Source organism: Alosa sapidissima, chromosome 23 (genome assembly GCF_018492685.1).
Source record: "Alosa sapidissima isolate fAloSap1 chromosome 23, fAloSap1.pri, whole genome shotgun sequence".
Taxonomy (NCBI): domain Eukaryota; kingdom Metazoa; phylum Chordata; class Actinopteri; order Clupeiformes; family Clupeidae; genus Alosa; species Alosa sapidissima.
Window position 1 is genome coordinate 22646482 of NC_055979.1, and position 18949 is coordinate 22665430.

At 40.8% G+C, this 18949-nt stretch overlaps 2 protein-coding genes across 3 annotated transcripts; one reads left to right on the top strand and one right to left on the bottom strand.

The window, feature by feature from the left end:
- Positions 1 to 110: 110 nt before the first annotated feature.
- On the bottom strand, positions 111 to 11388 carry slc25a1b (slc25a1 solute carrier family 25 member 1b). The gene is made up of 9 exons (XM_042080986.1): positions 11001 to 11388; positions 8206 to 8313; positions 7012 to 7111; positions 5583 to 5721; positions 4511 to 4595; positions 3961 to 4065; positions 3560 to 3675; positions 3084 to 3157; positions 111 to 2664 (listed from the first exon to the last, which is right to left on the bottom strand). The coding sequence occupies exons 1-9, from the start codon at positions 11110 to 11112 to the stop codon at positions 2550 to 2552; spliced, it is 954 nt and encodes a 317-aa protein (XP_041936920.1). The 5' UTR covers positions 11113 to 11388; the 3' UTR covers positions 111 to 2549.
- Positions 11389 to 12396: 1008 nt separating this feature from the next.
- Positions 12397 to 17318, top strand: zgc:56235 (uncharacterized protein LOC393186 homolog). Of its 2 annotated transcripts, XM_042081094.1 has the most exons (10): positions 12397 to 12547; positions 14096 to 14167; positions 14307 to 14356; positions 14679 to 14681; positions 15427 to 15579; positions 15697 to 15749; positions 16111 to 16332; positions 16574 to 16724; positions 16984 to 17041; positions 17171 to 17318. In XM_042081094.1, exons 2-10 carry the CDS (start codon positions 14101 to 14103, stop codon positions 17260 to 17262), a joined length of 849 nt encoding a protein of 282 aa, XP_041937028.1. In that variant the 5' UTR covers positions 12397 to 12547; positions 14096 to 14100; the 3' UTR covers positions 17263 to 17318. The 2 variants fall into 2 exon arrangements, with proteins under 2 accessions (XP_041937028.1, XP_041937029.1); XM_042081095.1 differs by lacking the exon at positions 14679 to 14681.
- Positions 17319 to 18949: the final 1631 nt, after the last annotated feature.

The window sequence follows — 18949 nt, forward strand, 5'->3', positions numbered from 1 at the left end:
TTGTGTTTGTTCAATGAAGTTGTCGTTGAATAGTCTACACTGATTAGACAAAATTCAGAGAACAAAATAGAACGGATGAATATCAAAACATTAAGCAAACGGTACACTCGTTTCCCCCCTAATCATTTCGGTGTTTATTGGCAATGAGAATGAAAATATTGAAGGCACATCACATGGCGATCTGCACTCACAAAGAATGACATTATACATGTATGCATTAACTGACAGTGAAGATTTTAAGGTGTGCATTGATTAAGGATCACATTAAGACATAATTCCTATATGCCTATATTAAACAACATAGCAGGAGTAATGACTTTCAAAGATGTTCATGAGCATATTTCTTTTTGGGAAAACATTCCAGTTCAGTTTTTTTTTTTTTTTAAGTTTAAGAGCAACAAGGGTATTGGCAAACAGGTCTGTAACAAGTGAAACCAACAAAGCTTGCCCTTATGGTATTGAAATTTTTGATTAGATTATATTCAACTTTGTCGTTGTGCAGAGTAGATGCAAAGTACAAAGACAACAAAATGCAGTAGACAACAAACTGCATATGACACTGATTTGTCGTACCATAACAGAAGTCTTTAGCTATTAACAATCTGTAAAATGTACTTAACAGAACAATTGAATAAAAAGAAATACATTCAGACATGAAGACACATGGATAAAAAAAAAGCTCTGGACGATGCAACAAAATGTAACACCTGTTGTGTTGTAGCTCTGGTGGTCCAATACAGTGTGAAAGCAAAAAACATCACATGTAGCTGTTAGTCAATGTCAGCACTTTGCATATAATAATTATCTCCAGTATAACAAAATGACCAACAAAATGCATGCATTTCAATATACTGTAGGCCTACATTAAATGAGCGAAGACCTACGGTTGAGGCTTTGAAACCGATTAACTCAGTGCACCATGGTACCAGGTAATCGTTTTGCTGCACTCCTAATCCACGTTCACGTTTATTTAACATGGACATGTCTATTATGGACGTCTTGAGGTAGGAGGAAAATGCCTCAGTGCTGACAGCTGACACTAGTTTTGCGAATATTAAGGCGTTGTGGGTTTGTGAATCATGACTAATTTTCACAATACTGCAAAACATAAATTGGCTCTAAAAAAGGGAACTGCATGAAAGACTCGTAAGGAATAGATAAAAAGATAGAATGGGGATTCAATTAGGCACCCCGAGAATGAACGAGTAAGTGCTCCTACCATGAGACAATCTTGTGTATACATCTATTTTTAAAGACTGAAAGCTTTGGTTCTTTTGCAAGGGTCTCTTGAACAAATTCAAATTCTGTAGATACAAACAGGTCCATTTTCAAACATCTTCAAGGTCTACCTTTTTGGGTGGGTGCATAGCCACATAAAGGGTCTAGGTGGGCCAGTGCCGCCCAGATTGACAGCTGGCCCAGCCAATCAGAAGTGCTAAGCATTAACTTGAAATTCGAAGAACGAAAATTTCCAGCTAAAATTGAGAAATCCAACTCTGTCTAAATGAAATGGCAAAAAATGCAAGAGTGATGAGCCCATACACACAAAACGACATGTTGGAGGCTGCTGTTGCGTAAAAAAAGTGAGTTAAATGAAGCTACCGAAACATAGGCTTCTAGTCTACTGTAGCTTTGGGGACAAGGATGTGTTACTATGAAGGAATGAGAACTATGAAGGAATGAGAAACTAACAAGGTCTTGCCTAAGGAACAGTTTTGCTCTGCTTTGAGGCACTAGAAGGAATTTTTTGTTCTAAGTATTTCATGAGAGCTCCGATACTTTGCATGGATCTTTTCCAGGTGAAACACCTATACAAAAATATTAAAATAATAGTAATAATGAAAAAACAAATCTGTGGGCACATGAAACATTAACTTATGCTGTATGCATATACGTGCAGGCACTTCAACCATTTGTGTATTCTGTCCAGGAACGTCTAACTAAGAGGTTTTACCAGTGTTTTGGAGGAAATGTTGAACCCCTGATCTATATTTAAGGAGTTATGCAGCTGAGCATATCTTTGGCTGTCACTACTTCTGTCAGCATTAAAATGAAGGTAATTCAAATTACTATACATACAATGGATAAAATTCCATGAACAAAAAAATCATACTTTTTTTTTTAAAGAAATACATTTCTGATTAAAATATAATTTGTCAGTGAGTTTTAGCAATACATAATTAGCAACAATATACTGATAAAGGCTTAGTCTTTAGTCACTCCCAGCATTTGCCACATTTACCACATCGCCTTCTAAAATCTACATCTGTCTTACATATATTACAGTTTTAAAATGTGCTCTGAATAGAGACCTACACTAAACATTTATTAGCTTTTCCGTTTCAAGTATACTCTGTAGGTCTGTTATCACATTCGATTGGGAAAAGTGTTCCTTAGGGAAGTACACAATATTGCAGCCTGAGAGATGGTAAACAGGACTCCAGCAAAGTCTCATGAGTAATAAGGCCTCAGCCACCACTGTCCCTGACAGGCTAATCAGACATCGCAGGATCAACTTGCTCAGCCAATCACGTTCAGCCGAGCCAGCCTCACTCTGTCTTCCAGACTTTGTTAAGAACCTTGACCACCTCCTCGTAAATGATGAACACGATGGCCACATCCATGCACACTCGGCCCAGACGCGGGATAGTCCCCTTGTAGAACCTACCAGAAAAATAGACAATGATAGATTGATATGATCAAATGATTGATAATGATTTTATGATCAGCATACTCAGGGAGACATGACCAATCACTCAGGGACATACTGAGTGTGTTTGTGTCTAGTCTGCATGTATTTGTCTAAGTAACCTGCGTTGTGTTGAACCTGCGCGATTCAGCCCTGCACGCGCCCGGGCTCGAACCCGCTGGCGGGCTCGCATGCCAGCAGAACTCTTGAGGCGTCGGGGAGTGAGGTTTACCAACGTTCCACAAGCACAGCTAAGCTAGCTGGCATCCGTTACATCTACATGTCTGTGCTTTTGTCTAGTTGTGAACAGTAAAACTGCACAGGTGTGTGTATGAGTGTGTATTTGTTGTGTTTATTTCTGGGTGTGATGTGCCTGTGCACTATAGACACTTACGCTGCAGGTCCTTCGTGCTTCATGATCTTGATGGCGCAGTCTAAGGTGCTCTTGTACTTATGTGCCTCCAGACCCTAAGCACCGGACAGACACAAAGACATGAAAAAATATGAGACATAGCAGGAATTTCTCAGGTATGCAGTAGTCACCATGGTATACCTTACAGATGCAAAGACACCATTGTTTGACTTTTTGTCTTTTCATAATTCAAGTAAGCTGTCTGCCACACTCATAACCATCCTTCCAGCTGCACCAGAAATTACACATAATATAAATAGGGTTCAGCACCTTTACAATTATCATATACAATATGAACCATATCAGACATCATGAACCATATCAGACAATTATCATATACAATATGAACCATATCAGACATCACATTAACATATAGTATTATAGAATGCAACAACATGTTATATGATCGGTTTCGATTGGGGCTCCTCTTATTGCTAATTGCTGGTCTCGCCACAAACCTGCAGCCTGGTTTTGATGACGTCCAGAGGCGTGTTGCCAAACACACTGGTTGCTCCCGCTATAGCACCAAAAGCCCCGGTAATCAGAGGGTTCATGGTCTTGTTGGGATCGTCACCTGTTTTGAAACGGGTCAGAGAAAGGAGAGGTTGCCTTGTTTACTCACTGTTGACTGGGGTGTTTTGGAGCAAATTATATTACAACACTGGGAGCTAATTACTTACGAACTCCACAGGGATCAAAGGAAGGACAGCGAGGCATTAAATAACAAGCTTCATTAGCTCTGATAGCTTCATCAACTCTCAACCACTCACAGTCTCACACTCACTCATGCCTTTTCACACCAGCTGAGCCTCATGCAATTCACATATTATATGTGCATTTATGAACATTTCATCTGTACCTTTGTACCAGTTCCTTAGCGCAGTCATTACATAGAATCGAATAGCCTGATTGGATCCCTGTTTCAGTACAGTTGCCGTCAGCCCTTGATATGTTCCTTTAAGACCTAAGACATAAAAAAAATATTTTCATAATACTGTAAGCACAAATAGATATGAGGTAAGCATTTATGGATGTATCAAATAGCAATGAAAAGTGCTACACATCTAAAGAAGCTGGTGTATTTGAGTGACCAATTCCACAGTAATCTTGTTCTAAATTTAGGTCTGGAAATTTACTAGGGTCAGAGAGGGTTAAGACTGTCACATGGCAAAAGTTCCCATCACATGCTGCTCATGTGAATGTAAATGAATAAAAGTGGATGTAGAAGTGGACCAATGCTCTAATTAGTAATTTTATTGCAGTGTTCATTAAATTAACTGGGTGACAGGGTGTTAATGACAGTCCATATTCCTTTAATCTCCAACCTAATTCATGCAACATGATGTGTGGACTTGTTTCAGGACTCCACTAGAGGACAGCACTAGCATGTCAAATCTGTAAGGTCTTACCTTGAGTTTTAACGATTTCCCTGACCCCGTGGAAGAAGCCTCTGTACTTTGGGTTTCCTGACGTCTGATCATGAATGAACTTTACCTGCAGTCAGAATGACACAAAAAAATCCAAAATACATGTCTGCTTCCTTGGTAGAGATGGAAGGTCTGGGATAATATTCTGGTTCAATAAAAAAAAAATATTCTCTGGAATACAAAGAAATCATTTAGGATCACACCAGAGAGAGTAAATGATTAATCACGTATCAGAAGATAGTTCCTGGGAATGATATTAACTTGCCAATGAGTTGCTGAGAAATTAGATGCAATTCAAAACTCAAATGAGATAAGTAACCTCTGGAGGGTGGAGCATTCTGCCACTGAAATGTACACTGCCACAGACTGAGCTCATCAGAGCTAAAAGGGACCAGGGTGTAAACAGTGTAAATACACCATAACATGGGCCTTTTATACTTCCAGACTGCATTTAATTAGGAATTGTTGGCTTTTGTTTCTTCAGTGTTCCCACCTCGGTACATATTGCTACCCATGCAATGTAACTCATCTCCCTTGAGCCCATTAGCAACAACGATCACTCACAGGACTGACAAGAGACTGATCAAATAGGCTCTGGCCCTTGTGCTGACACAACACTTCTCCTTCTTGACTGGCCCCGAGAGAGTCCACGCTGGAGGGTGGTTGGTCACCCATCCCCCCACAAGATAGCAACAACCGCAACAGCGCTCTGTCTAGGATGAGATATGACTGCCATTGTTCACTATGCGGTCTTGCATTAGGGGAGAGTAGCAAAGAGTTCATTGCTAAGCAAATTGCTCTCAATTATCAGGTAAACAAAATCACCCTCTACAGTACACCTTCTAGACTGCACATATATCCCCCCCAAGCAAGTAGATTGATGTCTTCCGCTGATGTAGGAGTACCGTCACACCGGTGTGACGGGAATGTTGGGAAATTAACATTCTAAAGAATATCTGGGTTCATTGAATTCAACATAGAATTTTAGAACCTTCAATTGTTGCGGAACTTAGAATGTTCAAAAACCTACACCTTTAAGGGTTAATTTACTGACCTTCACAGTCTCCATCGGGCAAACCACTACCACAGCCTCTGCCACCCCCGCCCCCAGGCCACAGAGGAGACCTCTCATGCTGTCCAGCTTGCCAGACTCATCCCGCATTTTATTACTGAGGAACTCAAACACCCCGAACCTAGGGAAGAAAACAAGAAGACACACCATAATTGCATGCATTAGTGACTGTGTGTACTACCCCATAATTGCATGCATTAGTGACTGTGTGTACTAGCTCCCCCCCCCCCTTTCATTCAAAATTAAATCACCCCCAAAACTAGCGAGGAATGTCAATTCACAACACTCTTCCATGATTTAGTATCTCCGAAGCACAACAAATGGCTTTTTAATGACTTTTAAATTACTATTATTAAGTATGGTATTTATAGCTGCAAACTAATTAGCTACTTCAACAAGCCACAATAACTTTGCAACTGCCAGTGATAAACATCACTGTGTTGAGGAAAGACTGGTTTGCCTACTTCATACGTTATAGCAAAGAATTTATCTCTGAAGGTTTTTAAGAGGCCTACTTGCATTGGGAAATGTACATAAGCAAACCACACTTGCTAAATATGACATTAATCACTGCATTCTGCATGACACATTCTTAGTGTGAACATGTAATTAGCTTACTGTAATTTCCCAACTATTAGCCAAGGTTTATACATTGATCTTGCATAATTTATTCAGATATGAGGTTAATACACAGTAATATGGTATTAATATGGTTTTGTTTTTTTAACTTGCATAAAACGCTGTCCTGCGGTTTATACACAATGTGGCTAATACACAGGAAATTACTGTAACTACATTGAAAGATAGTTCTCAATAAAGAAAGTTTAGACATCATGTCCTTCAAAGCGGAAACATGCAAAAGCAAACATGTAAGGAGCAAAACTCCCCTTTATCCCCACAGCATAATGTTCACTGTTCATCCCTCACCCTCCACCCAATATCAATCACTTTCATTTTCACGTTTTCATTTTCATTTAAAAATGGCTAAGGCATAGCGGCAAGAGAGACCACATTCTGTCTGGACAAATGCATATGCAGTGCACGTGACAAGGGCATTATCTCTGGCTCACATGTTGAGGGACCCCTGTGACCCAGCTGATAAGAAAACTACAACATAAAAACTATGGGAGACTACGAATCCCAGTGATTAAAGGTGTCTTATGCAATACTTTGCTGTGGACTACTGTAAATGGAAACAAAATGTCTTCTCTGAATGCTGCAAAAATACACAGAAATTGTTTTTTTTTTTTACAAAAGTCAGCAAACTTCTCAACTAAGCTTGACTTTTGACCTTATGACTCTTTGGTGGGTCTGTTTCCAAAAACCCTTTTCCATCTGAAGTAGGATGTCATAAATTATTTCATATCATTTTATGTGCAGTGGTCTAGGGTGGCAGACAGGTTGTTCCTACCGGACAGCTGCTTTCGGGATGGACCCATACAACAGCGAGCTGAGGCCTCTGTACAGGCCTCCGACCCCATGACCCTGAACCGTCTGCCTCACACAGTCCGCTGAGAGAGAGAGAGATAGGGAGAGAGAAAAAAAGAAAGAGAGAAACAGATAGACAGACAGATAGAACAGAGAAGGGATTGACAACAGATTCTGTTAATAAGTCTATGTGATCCCTGGTGTTTCGAAACCAGAGGACTTCTTCCCTCCCTGACACTCAAACACTATTAATTTCCTGACTATTAACAAGGTTTATACATTGATTTTGCAAAATGTGCTTTTATTCTGATTCATTGGGCTATTTGGCTTTGCAGTTAATACACGGGTGCAGTTCATACATGATTTTGTCCTGCGGTTTTACAATGTGGCTAATTCACAGGAAATTACTGTAAATATAAAAGCTTTGCTTTCAATGTATTTTCCTTGAACCACCACTGTGTGCATCTCAGTTGTAAGTTCAAAGTCTAAATTACTACAGTAAATGTCAGTCTAGATGTAAGCGGCTCTTTGCGGGAATTTGACATCAGATCATTAACTGCTTCGTGGTCAATTATTTGTGTATTTGCAGCCTAGGATTTGGTCAATGCTTAACTGCAGAGCTTTCCATGCATATTGCTTTGTAACACCCTCAAAAAAGAGGACTTTTTAATGGTTGCTAGTTCTAATTTTCTTTTGACTTTTTGTTGAGAAAACATCTTTGTTCTTCACCCCTTCATGGAGTAGATATGTAACTGGACGTAACAACTGAACACCACTGCAGAGGAACTGATGCAACCGGACGGTCCTCAAACATGTTACTGTGACGAGGGTCCACCATTCAAAGTCCATTGACTGTGAGCACACTGATAAAGACTAGGGAGTAAGTGAGATATGGAGAAAGGCTTCCATTGGTGGTGGGGAACATCAAGTGCTAGCATGTTGAACCTTGAGATTATACTTTGACCTTTAACATCAATCACTTCCTCAGGCAGGCAGCATGCTATATCACGTCATCACAAGTATATTAATGCATTATTAGCATATCGTTATCAAATGCATTACTGGATTCCCACTGTATGCAAATGTTGAAATACAGAAACAGAGCATGGCTTCTTTAGTCAATGAGCAGAGGGCAGTAAGAAGAAAATGTGAGTGGACAGGAGCATTTGAAACCCACCAATGCCTTTGTAACGTGGTGGATTGGCTTTCTCGTCTAACTGTAGCTGGGTCTTCACATACTCAGTGGGGAAAGTGATACAGATTTCAATGCCTCCAGCAATCCCACCTAGAGAGAGAGAGAGAGAGAGAGAGAGAGAGAGAGAGAGAGAGAGAGAGAGAGAGAGAGAGAGAGAGAGAGAGAGAGAGAAATTCACACTCACACAATACTCATGTTGAGATCTACACCTCATCAATCAAACTCTATATGGGTTAACTGAAATAAAACCCTTTTACGTTAGGTGGTTAGGTGTCTGTTAAAAAAAGAAACAAGCTGTTTTATACACACAACTAACAAATGATAGTTGTGTTTAGCTGTGGTTAGCTGTGGTTGCCAGGACTTTGTGGATGACAGCATTTAGGATAATAAGGTTATCGATTTGTTTATCTGTCACACACATGCATTGGCATATTCCTTACTGTTTTCTCAGTTTTTTTATAAATATGAGATAAGGTGCTACGCCCTCTGTACCCACACTGGCCTTGCAGTAGCGGTGCCTTTGGGTGGTGGTGCAGGGGCAGAAACTGGCAAGATGTGGATGGAAAGGCCATGTGTTCGCCTTCAGAGAGGCTTGCATTCCCACCACACCTGAGCGTACCATGCTCTTCTGTGAGTGACTTTCATGATTTACCCCTAGATTTGAACCCGAATAGTTATTCATTGAAATCTTTGACTTTTTGTCAACTCTCTGTTGTCCGTCTCCATTTCATGTTGCATTTACTGAGCTGTCCATAACAAAGGTGATCAGTTTCAAATTCGCCAACTCCCACAAAGCAAACTTCCCAGTCCATGCACAGCAATAACTCTGAACATAATACTTCAGAGGTGATCAGCTCTGGCCAACTTTTTCCATGCATCTGTCAAAATCAGCGCAGTGCCTCTCAAAAAACAGAAATAGGACAATAGCTGAAGGGACTGTTTAATTCCTATAGATTATATACAACTTTATACATGTTTGGTGTGTGTGTGTGTGTGTGTGTGTGTGTTGGGTTTTCTTAAATGAAGTTCACTCTAGCAAACATTCCATTCCAACATATTTTTCCTGGAGAGCTTCAAGGCTGAATAAAAGATTACACCAAAGACAAAACAGTATGTCTCTTGATCGGTTTTCCAAAGGTACTGCTGACAAAAGTAAAAGACCAAAGGCTATTGGCTAGGTCAGCTAATATGACACCCCACTGTTTGCACAAAGGAAAAGGCAGTGACTGAGCAAGCAACAAAGCAAGCTTTTCTCCATATCTGATGGACACAACTAAAACAACATCCTCTCCAACTTCATGGGGAATGTTTTCTTATGGATCCATAATTCAATTTAATTAGGTGATGATTGTAAGAGAAGTTGGTCTCATTCCAGCCGCAGCCTGTAAAATCAGCTAGGGAACATGTCACAATTAATGATCACATGGACCTGCTCAGCAAGAAAATGTGGAGCATTTCTGCTGAGTCACCACAGGACATGCTGTAGCTAGCCTGCAACGTTGTTGTTTGAAAATTAGACAACACTATTTTTTGGCTGTGTTCAATAACACACAGTGTAGAGTGTGGTATGTGTGTTCAATAACACACCGTGTAGCGTGGTATGTGTCTGTCCAAAAAGGGTTCAGATGGCCTTTCCGTCTGGGTGGAATGTTCTGGAATGTTGTGTCATTGAGGGAAAAGGACACGTATAGGAAGGAACCTGACTGACCAATATGCTCCTCACACAGAAACTACTACATGCTGCTCTGCCTATCACTAGTCTCTGAGTCACATCATTTCCTCCTAAGGAAACGTAAATACAGCGCACAAATTTCACACAAAAAAAGGTCAGTTTCACATAATCTTAAAACTTGAAGGAAAGTATTATTGTATATTGAAAGTATATTGGTGCCAGTCATTTCTCACTTTGCTAAGTTCTGGTGTCATTACACAGGCTTTTCAAAATGCATTAATTTCACTCAACTGGCTTGATGAAGAGACCTTAGGTCGATCCATGCTGGCTTTAATTAGGGATGAAAAGGGCTGTTGTGTTTGCCCTGACTTTAGAACCGACTGGGAATCCCTGCTGGAGTTGACATGGTAACTTCAATGTATCCCACATACAATTTCTAAACGCATAAAAATGGCCTGAATCTTACAGGGATTTTAGTGGCATGCCATTTCCATTACATGTCCAGGGTTAACAACAAACCACCTTGTCCACTTTATATTTCAGTCACCATCAAGTTCCTTTTATGTTTCTAGCAGTTGCGAGGAAGTCTGTACAAGTTGTTAAGAGAATCCTCAATGACAGTGAACTCATTAAGAACACACACCACATGCCATAAGCATCCATACTTGCCTGGCCTCAGGTGGAGAACGAGAGTTTTGAAATCCCTGCCAGGAACATAGCACCACATGTGTTACCAGCCTCTTTAGAACATACTGAATCGCTATTAAGCGACTATGCTAAAACAAGATATTGGAAGTCTAACCGTGAACAATATTGTATTCTAAATATAGTTTAAAAAAAAGAAACTAGGCATGTGTTCCCCTGCACAAAGTGAATGAATAAACAGACACCAATTTATGTTTGGCAAGCACATCTTCGATGACCAGAATCCTGGTAACATTATTCGTCTCGAATGTTAACGCTGCCTGTGTCGTTCAAGTTGTTACAAAGAATTAATTATCTGGCTAATCGAATAGGCTTCTCTGTTTTGAAGAGCAAGATCCATGTTACTATTAAGGGTGGCATCAACAGAATAACAAAACACGAAAGAACTAGAATCACTTACCAGCTAAAATAGCTTTGCCTGGATGGGTTAGCTTTGCCTTCCCAGCTGGGGCTGCAGCAGCCAAGCAGTGCGGTCTGTGGAAAGGGCTTACAAATATTCGTTGTTCGGACATGATTAAAACTAACTCACCAGAAACCTCTCGTTATAAAGTGCAATAGGGGAATATACAATCAATGCATGAATTGTCCTTGTCTGCTTCGTCCTATTATTCTCTGCTGATCGATCTTACTGCGCGCGTAACAGGACAAACACCAGGAAACCCTGATCATTGGACTTTCAAAGAAGATTTTCGGATCACTATTGCGTGGTATCTTGACAGCACCAAAGTTTCCCTGCTGCCATCGGTTGTATGGTAGGCTAGTACCACAACATTTTTGGGGCGGGGCGGGTGATTTTGTCAACTCCACGTAGCGCCATATTTTCACACAATAACATGCCGTTTAAGGTGGACCGGCCATTCAGAACAATGAGAGCACCCTCTTTTCAGATTCAATGCCTGTTGCAAGCAATTGTTTTCTGATTAACGTAGCTTAACTGGTAGCATCTTCCACAAACTACACATAACCATCTGTTAACTATCTGACACAGAACAAACATCATGTTCTGTCCTCGTCAGGACGCCTATGGACTAAATATGCAAATACTTTGTGAAACATCAATTTATCTAGACCTATATTACAGCGTACAACCAACTTTTAAGCATATCCTGAGCTCTGGAAGCTGACCTCGTTAATCGTCTAGGCGTGTTTGAACCCATTTTGTAGACTACTTTTGATCAAAAACTCTTCTATTTTGGGTCAATCTCCCACTGACGCGTTTAGAAGCCTATTTCCTTCAAAAGTGTATTAATAAAACACATAAATATCAATAAACAATGCAATGATTAGGCCTACTGTGGCACAAGCTAATGGAGATTGCTCCCTCTGCTGGCCAGTTCCTGTAAAATTAAAAATTTAAATACGAAGTAAATCCATTGAAAGTAAAGTGAGACCTAATTGATCCTGCTATAACGGCTTACTACATTGTTTTGTGGACGTGCAGACCTATTGCACATTGCAGACTATATTTTCTGCCTGATTTCAAAAGTAAATTGTAAAAAAATAATTCTAACTAGAGCAGCAGACTACTTTTATCAAAAGCGTGGGCCGCATTCATGTTAGTTTAACATCAATGGTGACTTTTTCAGGACCTGCATTTCTTACAAGTATATAGCTTACTGCGGTATTTTGGGATTGTGTTTTTATCAATTATGGAGTTTTCATTGACTGATTAATGCCTCAGAGTTAATTGACTGAGAGAGACCCATGAGCATTTCTCCACTAGATGAATTTTCTGTACATCCTTGCGCACTGTAGCCTGGATGCGCTGCAGTTGTCAATGCCACCGCCCCATTTAATTGCGCAAACTCCGTTTTTCTCCTTCATCGTGCCCTACCTTGGCAAGTAGCTAGCTAGCTAGTTGCAACAACAGGGCAAGCAAGCGACGGAGGAGGCTACCCAGAGAGGAATATTGTGCTGTTGTAGCATTGTATTCACCGTAAAGAAAAGGTACGAATAACTTCAAATTATTGAACAAACATAAATTATCACTGATGCAATGCAATGATAATTTTGAGAACGTAATTGTGCAGCAAATCTGTACAGGGAAACTGGCCGCAATAACGGGTTGTGCTTGCAACAAGGATCATGTTAGCAACAGCAATGTTATATGCCAGGTCCGTCCAATGAATACCTTGCTTTGCCTAGCCATTAACGTAGCTGTGATATTAGTTAACTGACGTTACAGGACTGAACAGCTATACTGGATGATGTTGCTTCACGGATGTTGTGAAACGTTGTAATGAACCAGTTGCTTGCTTGTCTCTGTGATGGGGCTTTATGGCCGTAGCGTAGCGGTACAACGTTAACGTTACTGTTAACTTGCGTAATCACAATAATCAAGCTAGGTTACTAGCTAAGTGGCTAGCCTAGCTAGCAAGCTAATACAAGTGATCATAATTATACGCAGCAAGCCTTAAGCAAATCATAAGTAAGTTATCAGATATTAGTTTTACACGGTTGTTATACTTTTAGTAGCCCCATCTTTAGTTTGACATTGTTTCTTTGCATACACCCACTCGGTTTTGCACTTGACCTCAGGCTGACTTGTCTTGGTAATGCTAGCATTGAAGGGGGTGTGTACGCTATTTGCTAGTTGCTCAGTTAGCTAACGTTTGACATTTCAGTCTTAAAAGTGAAGTTAATTCGAAAACATACAGATTGGTTATATTTCGTTTAGGCATTTTAGTTTAACACGATTATGTATACAGTTTGTGTGCTCAGTATGTTGGATAATCATGGACGTGTTTTTCATAATGTTGATACACTGTCTCTGGAGGGATTAATGCGTGCGTTGTTTCTGGCTGCTCAGTGATTGCTCAGCAGGTAACTGCTAACGTACGCACAAACATTCTATGGGACAGTGTGAATGAGGCTGGTAGGTAAATTCAGGGATGGCAGATAATCCAATATTCCTCCTGTCCTTTGGGTGAAGTCCTGGCCCTACTGTGCTGTTACATCCCAGACACTGAGTGTCGCCACGGATGTGTATTGGGGATTGCGGTTATGGTTTTGCTACTTTCATGCAGTTGTCGAGGCAAATCAGGCAATGTGCATTTGCAACACACCTGTAGGTGATTTGCAACCAAGTTACGTACATTATTGTCGTCATGACCGCTGATGTAATGCTACAAAGGGACAGCATCTTTGAGACTTAAAGCAAAAAACTATAACAACCCTAAATTGGGGCACACATTCAAAGTTGTGCATGCGGTAGTTGGCTTGGGGTTTGCATGCAACGTTCACCTAAACAGTAGTTGTTCTACATTAAGAAATCGTGTTGTCCTGTTAGCTGTGGTAACATGTTTGTTCTGCAAATTTTGTAATTTTTAAGTCAGTTGCGATAGTGAAGATCTGACGGCACGGAAGATGGGCAGCTTCTCTCTTGCTCATTTATACAGAAAAAATAAACATGATGGTACAGCGATTTTCTCTTGAACGTGCCTAGATGTAGTAAGATCTCTTGGGTATTTTTTCAAGTCTACCATTTCCAAACAGGCACAATGGCTGTACCTCCCTCATATTCAGACTTGGGGAAATCTGCCAAGGATATCTTCAGCAAGGGTTATGGTGAGTATCTGTGCAGGGCAACTATGGGCATGTCTATAGCCACTAGGAAACCCTATCATGTTTATCTGTCCACTGATCTGCAGTAAGAATTTAGCATACCCTGCTATTGCATTCTCTTTTGATTTGTTTAATCCTGTAGGTTTTGGAATTGTGAAGCTGGATTTGAAAACCAAATCCCAAAATGGAGTGGTGAGTGGACACTACCCCTGAATTCACCCATCCACCTCTCTCTCTCTCTCTCTCTCTCTCTCTCTCTCTCTCTCTCTCTCTCTCTCTCTCTCTATTAATCACCTTTTTCTATTACACTTCTGCTCTTCATTTGTGTCTGTTGACCTTGTTTACAAGCCACAGACCCGACCTGACTTATCTGCTTTTAGACAGCGACTGCTTCTGCTTATCCTCTCCAAAGACACACAGGCCTGCATATGTGTTTGCGTGCTTTGGGGATGATGCTTTTTGATAACACAGTCTTTGTGTCTTTACGGCTACCCGTGGTGGGAAATGCTTGAAGATGGTAAGGGGTCTGTGTGGGAAATGCAGGCAGCTCTCCTCTCTGGTGTTATTCTACATCTGTGGGGTTTCTCTTGTCTGTCTTCACAATCACGCCTCGTGGCCATATCAGTGTCGGCCTGCTCTGTTGTGCTGCTTGTGCTGTTTGTCCGTGTAGATGTGGAATGTGCAGCCCAACTGTCAGTGTTTTCAGTTACAATCAGATTTTATTATTTCACTCTTGGGAGAATTGAGTTTATAATGGTTGATTGGATTGACACTATTGACCATTTAAGTTGCAGGGAAATTATTTTCATACTTTCATTTGAGTTATTGTCTTAGCCTCATTTAAAAACATAAAAACAAAAAACATAATAATAATAATAATAATAAATGCTTCCTACTGATAAAGACTTTGACTTGAACACATACATTCCCACCCAGCCCACAGTGATTACAGCACATTATATTACATTTTCAATCAACAAATATTGAGATGAAGTAGATGGACTGATTGGCCAGTTTCCAAAATGAAATGCACCTGTTTAATTGTACGTACAGATTATTCTTAATTGCATGTGCAATTGTGCATTGCCATTAATTCTCCTCACATGTTCAGTTCTTGCCCTGGTTTCTCTAATGGTCTCTGTTTTAACCCCTTCATGCACATGCTCATGCCCCCCCCCCCATCTTCACTCATCCATCTTGTGCCATGCCTTTTTCCCCCTACATTAGGGAAGTGCTGACGCCTTCTTTTTGCCTTTTCTCAGGAATTTAACACCTCTGGCTCCACCAACGTGGACACAGGCAAGGCCGGGGGCAACCTCGAGACCAAGTACAAGATGAAGGAGATCGGCCTGTCCTTAACGCAGAAGTGGAACACAGACAACACTCTTGGCACTGAGGTGGCTGTGGAAGACCAGGTCAGTCAGCCCCTTGAGGCAGTTCTTTCAGATGCTGTGATCTATTTACACAAGGTTTAACTAGGTAGCAGGGAACTGTTTTAATTAACATCTGTCTTCTCATCCTACATCCTACAGCTAACACAGGGGCTTAAAGTGGCTCTCGACACTTCGTTCGTCCCGAACACAGGGTATGGTTCTCTTCCAAATACTGTTCTTAGGTTCTTTGTAAAGATCTAAACAGGAGGACAATTATTTATTATAGTAGCGGGATCTAGTGCCAGTTACAGTATTTCCCAGAACTGAATCCCACTTTGTCTTAACTCATCTGTAACAGTCAGCTTTACCAAAACAAAAAAAAAACTATGGACCACTCAGCACATTTAATAACTCATTCTAGACTTTTAAGTCATTTTTACAAAATGTTAACTAATGCTTAAAGTGCACTCAAGTCCTGTAATCTTGCACTGCGCTGAAAACCAAAATAAATAGAAAATTGAATTGTAGTTGCTATTGAAATTGAAAGAGCATGTGTCTTTTATTTATCACCAGGAAGAAGAGCGGGAAGCTGAAATCCAGCTACAAGCGCGACTACATCAACCTGGCCTGTGACCTGGACTTTGAGGGTCCCATTGTCCACTCGTCCGCCGTCTTGGGCTATGAGGGATGGCTGGCTGGCTATCAGATGGCCTTTGACACGGCCAAGTCCAAGCTGGTGCAGAATAACTTTGCTCTAGGCTTCAAGGCCCAGGACTTCCAGCTTCACACGAACGTGTAAGCACCTGTTACACATGTTAAGGTGAATCTGTGTCTGATGTGCATCGGATTTCAAAAGTGTAAAGCATATGGACGTCTTCCATCCAACGCTAGCAGTGTTCTCTTTAAAAAACACAAGGCAGCTTGTGCTGACCATGGATGAATTTGCAAATGAACAGAGATGAATATAATGGAGGTACAATGAACTTAAAACAGGGTCGTGTTTTAAGTTTATGACGGTTCCGATTTATTCCCTCAGGAATGATGGAACAGAGTTCGGTGGCTCCATTTACCAGAAGGTGAATGATCAGCTGGAAACTGCTGTGACCCTGGCTTGGACGGCAGGCAGCAACAACACACGATTTGGCATTGCTGCCAAGTACCAGCTGGACAAGGACGCCTCCATTTCAGTGAGTGGAGTGTTTTGATAAGCTTGCCAGATGTTTAGTCCTTGTAGTGTTAATAAACAGCCCCCTCGAATAGCCAGCAATATGTATTTGCCTAATGTTGAATGCGGTAACGTTTTTCCTATCGCAGTGAAAAAAAAGTTTTGCAGATGTCTGGTTCTCTAGGGAGTGGGAGGAATGTGCTTGTCTTGGGGTGGACTGGAGGCTATGTTCACTTTGAAAACTCAGATTTTCCTCGCTTGCTTACTTGTTCTTTTCACAGGCCAAAGTAAACAATGCTAGTCTGATTGGAGTTGGCTACACTCAGAGCCTGCGACCAGGTAATGGCTTCTGGCACTACCCACTTTCCTTTTACATAGTCTCATGTTATCCAACTGTTTATGACATTATTATCCTTCCCTGGCATTCCTGATCTCGCTAAATGTGAACCACCTTTTCCTTTTCGTCAGGAGTCAAGCTCACTCTTTCGGCGCTAGTCGACGGCAAGAACTTCAACTCAGGAGGCCACAAGGTTGGCATGGGATTCGAACTGGAGGCGTAGAGGTCCTTCTCTGAATGACATGACAAATAAATGACAAAGAGCTGAGAGCCCATCTATCACCACCGTTATCCTTTTATAATTTCAGCATATGTAGTGTCCTCTCACCCTATGCACACCCCACCAAGCTAACACACACACACCTTTTCACCCCACCGTTTTACTTAAGTTCTAGTTAACAGAACCAGATCAATGGTCGGCAGCATTTCTCTAGAATGGAAAAACACAGATGATCTAAACAATGCATGATGGGAAATGTAAACCCACTAAGCAGCAATCTTGCCTATGAGTGACATTTAGTGATTCACAAATGGGTTACAACCAAGGAAATGAGAATGAAAACTGTTTATGGCTGTCTTCCTCCCATCAGATCGAATGAACAGTCATGATCCTGCAGACACACACCCACACATGCAGATGTGACGAAGATTTCATGACCGTTTTCAGTGGCGTTGTGTAGGTCAGCTCAGAACTTCTAAATATTCCCAAACCCCAGCTGATGACGTATGCTTACACGTGTCTGAAAGAATTTCATGACCTATTTCACACAAAAGTCCTATTTTTTTCAACAGCACTAGCTCCAAGGGAAATGTAAAACCTCTGCATTCTGGATCTTGACGCTATGCTATAGAACTCTGTTATGAATCTTAAATAGAAGGGAACTCAGAAGGCTGATACATGTAACTTCAAAGTTGGGTGGCTTAAGCATTCCACTAGGAGGGGGACGTCTCAGGCCAAACCACCCTGTTGTAATGCTTGAGACTAGTGCTCTGGTCAGTTGAAACAGGTAGATTTTTGCGGGGCTTTGCATTGAAGCTCTGGTGGTCCAGCAAGGCCATCAACTCATTGACAGACAGGGTCACAGAGCGCACGCAGTTCTTCGATAAACTCAGGAAAAGAGAATGAAATAAGTCAGTTTCAGCATTTTAGTCCTGTCTGGTGAACTGTTTTTGAGACGTTGAGCATCTGTTGACACTGGAAGCTGCTACATACTACAATTCTTAAACTGACCCTGCTGTCCAAGTCCTCTGTTGCGTACACATTGATCATGTGTGCAGCAATGCATGTTTTCTGATCACAAATGGTTCTGAATACTGTTATTGTGTTGTACATACCCATCCTCTCTGTCTCTTACATTTTGTGTGTCTCTATTATAAGCATCTATTATTATTATTATTACAACTCTATCATACTATTCATATTGTTTTGTTTTTTGGAAGGTTTCTTTCTGTTTTTAGACACTGTACCTATTTTTTTTCCCAGCAAAAATTAAATTCTAATAAATATTATTTAAAGGAAGTCCTATCTTTGGTATTTTTTAACCCTTGGATATGTGCATCTTGTATTTACAGGTAATATGTTGTACTCATGGTGAGCACCTTATCTGTCTTAAGTTCAATGCATGATGGGTCATGCTGTAATTTCAGAAGAAACTCATTCACACTGAGCAAAATAGGAGTGGTTTGAGGAACTGGTTTTTTGCAACCATACTTTGTGGTAATCACACAGTTTTAGCAGTAGATGTTTTGCATAGGTAGTTTCACAATCAGGGTAAGCGCTTGACATTATTCACATACGCGCCTGTGATTGTTGGATAAATGTATGTATGCAAGTCGCAAAAAGCACAGATTTATCAGAATTTTAATGGAAATGGTGGGTATTTGAGATATGGGCCAAATTTCTGTCAAAC

Excerpts from the sequence above, each read along its gene's own strand:
- zgc:56235 (XM_042081094.1), top strand. The coding sequence starts at position 14,101 with ATGGCTGTACCTCCCTCATATTCAGACTTGGGGAAATCTGCCAAGGAT. Across the intron at positions 15,750-16,110 it reads TCGTTCGTCCCGAACACAGG|GAAGAAGAGCGGGAAGCTGA; the intron begins GTATGGTTCTCT and ends ATTTATCACCAG. Across the intron at positions 16,333-16,573 it reads TTCCAGCTTCACACGAACGT|GAATGATGGAACAGAGTTCG; the intron begins GTAAGCACCTGT and ends TTATTCCCTCAG.
- slc25a1b (XM_042080986.1), bottom strand. The coding sequence starts at position 11,112 with ATGTCCGAACAACGAATATTTGTAAGCCCTTTCCACAGACCGCACTGC. Across the intron at positions 5,722-7,011 it reads ATCCCGAAAGCAGCTGTCCG|GTTCGGGGTGTTTGAGTTCC; the intron begins GTAGGAACAACC and ends TTTCTTCCCTAG. Across the intron at positions 2,665-3,083 it reads AAGCACGAAGGACCTGCAGC|GTTCTACAAGGGGACTATCC; the intron begins GTAAGTGTCTAT and ends TTTTTCTGGTAG.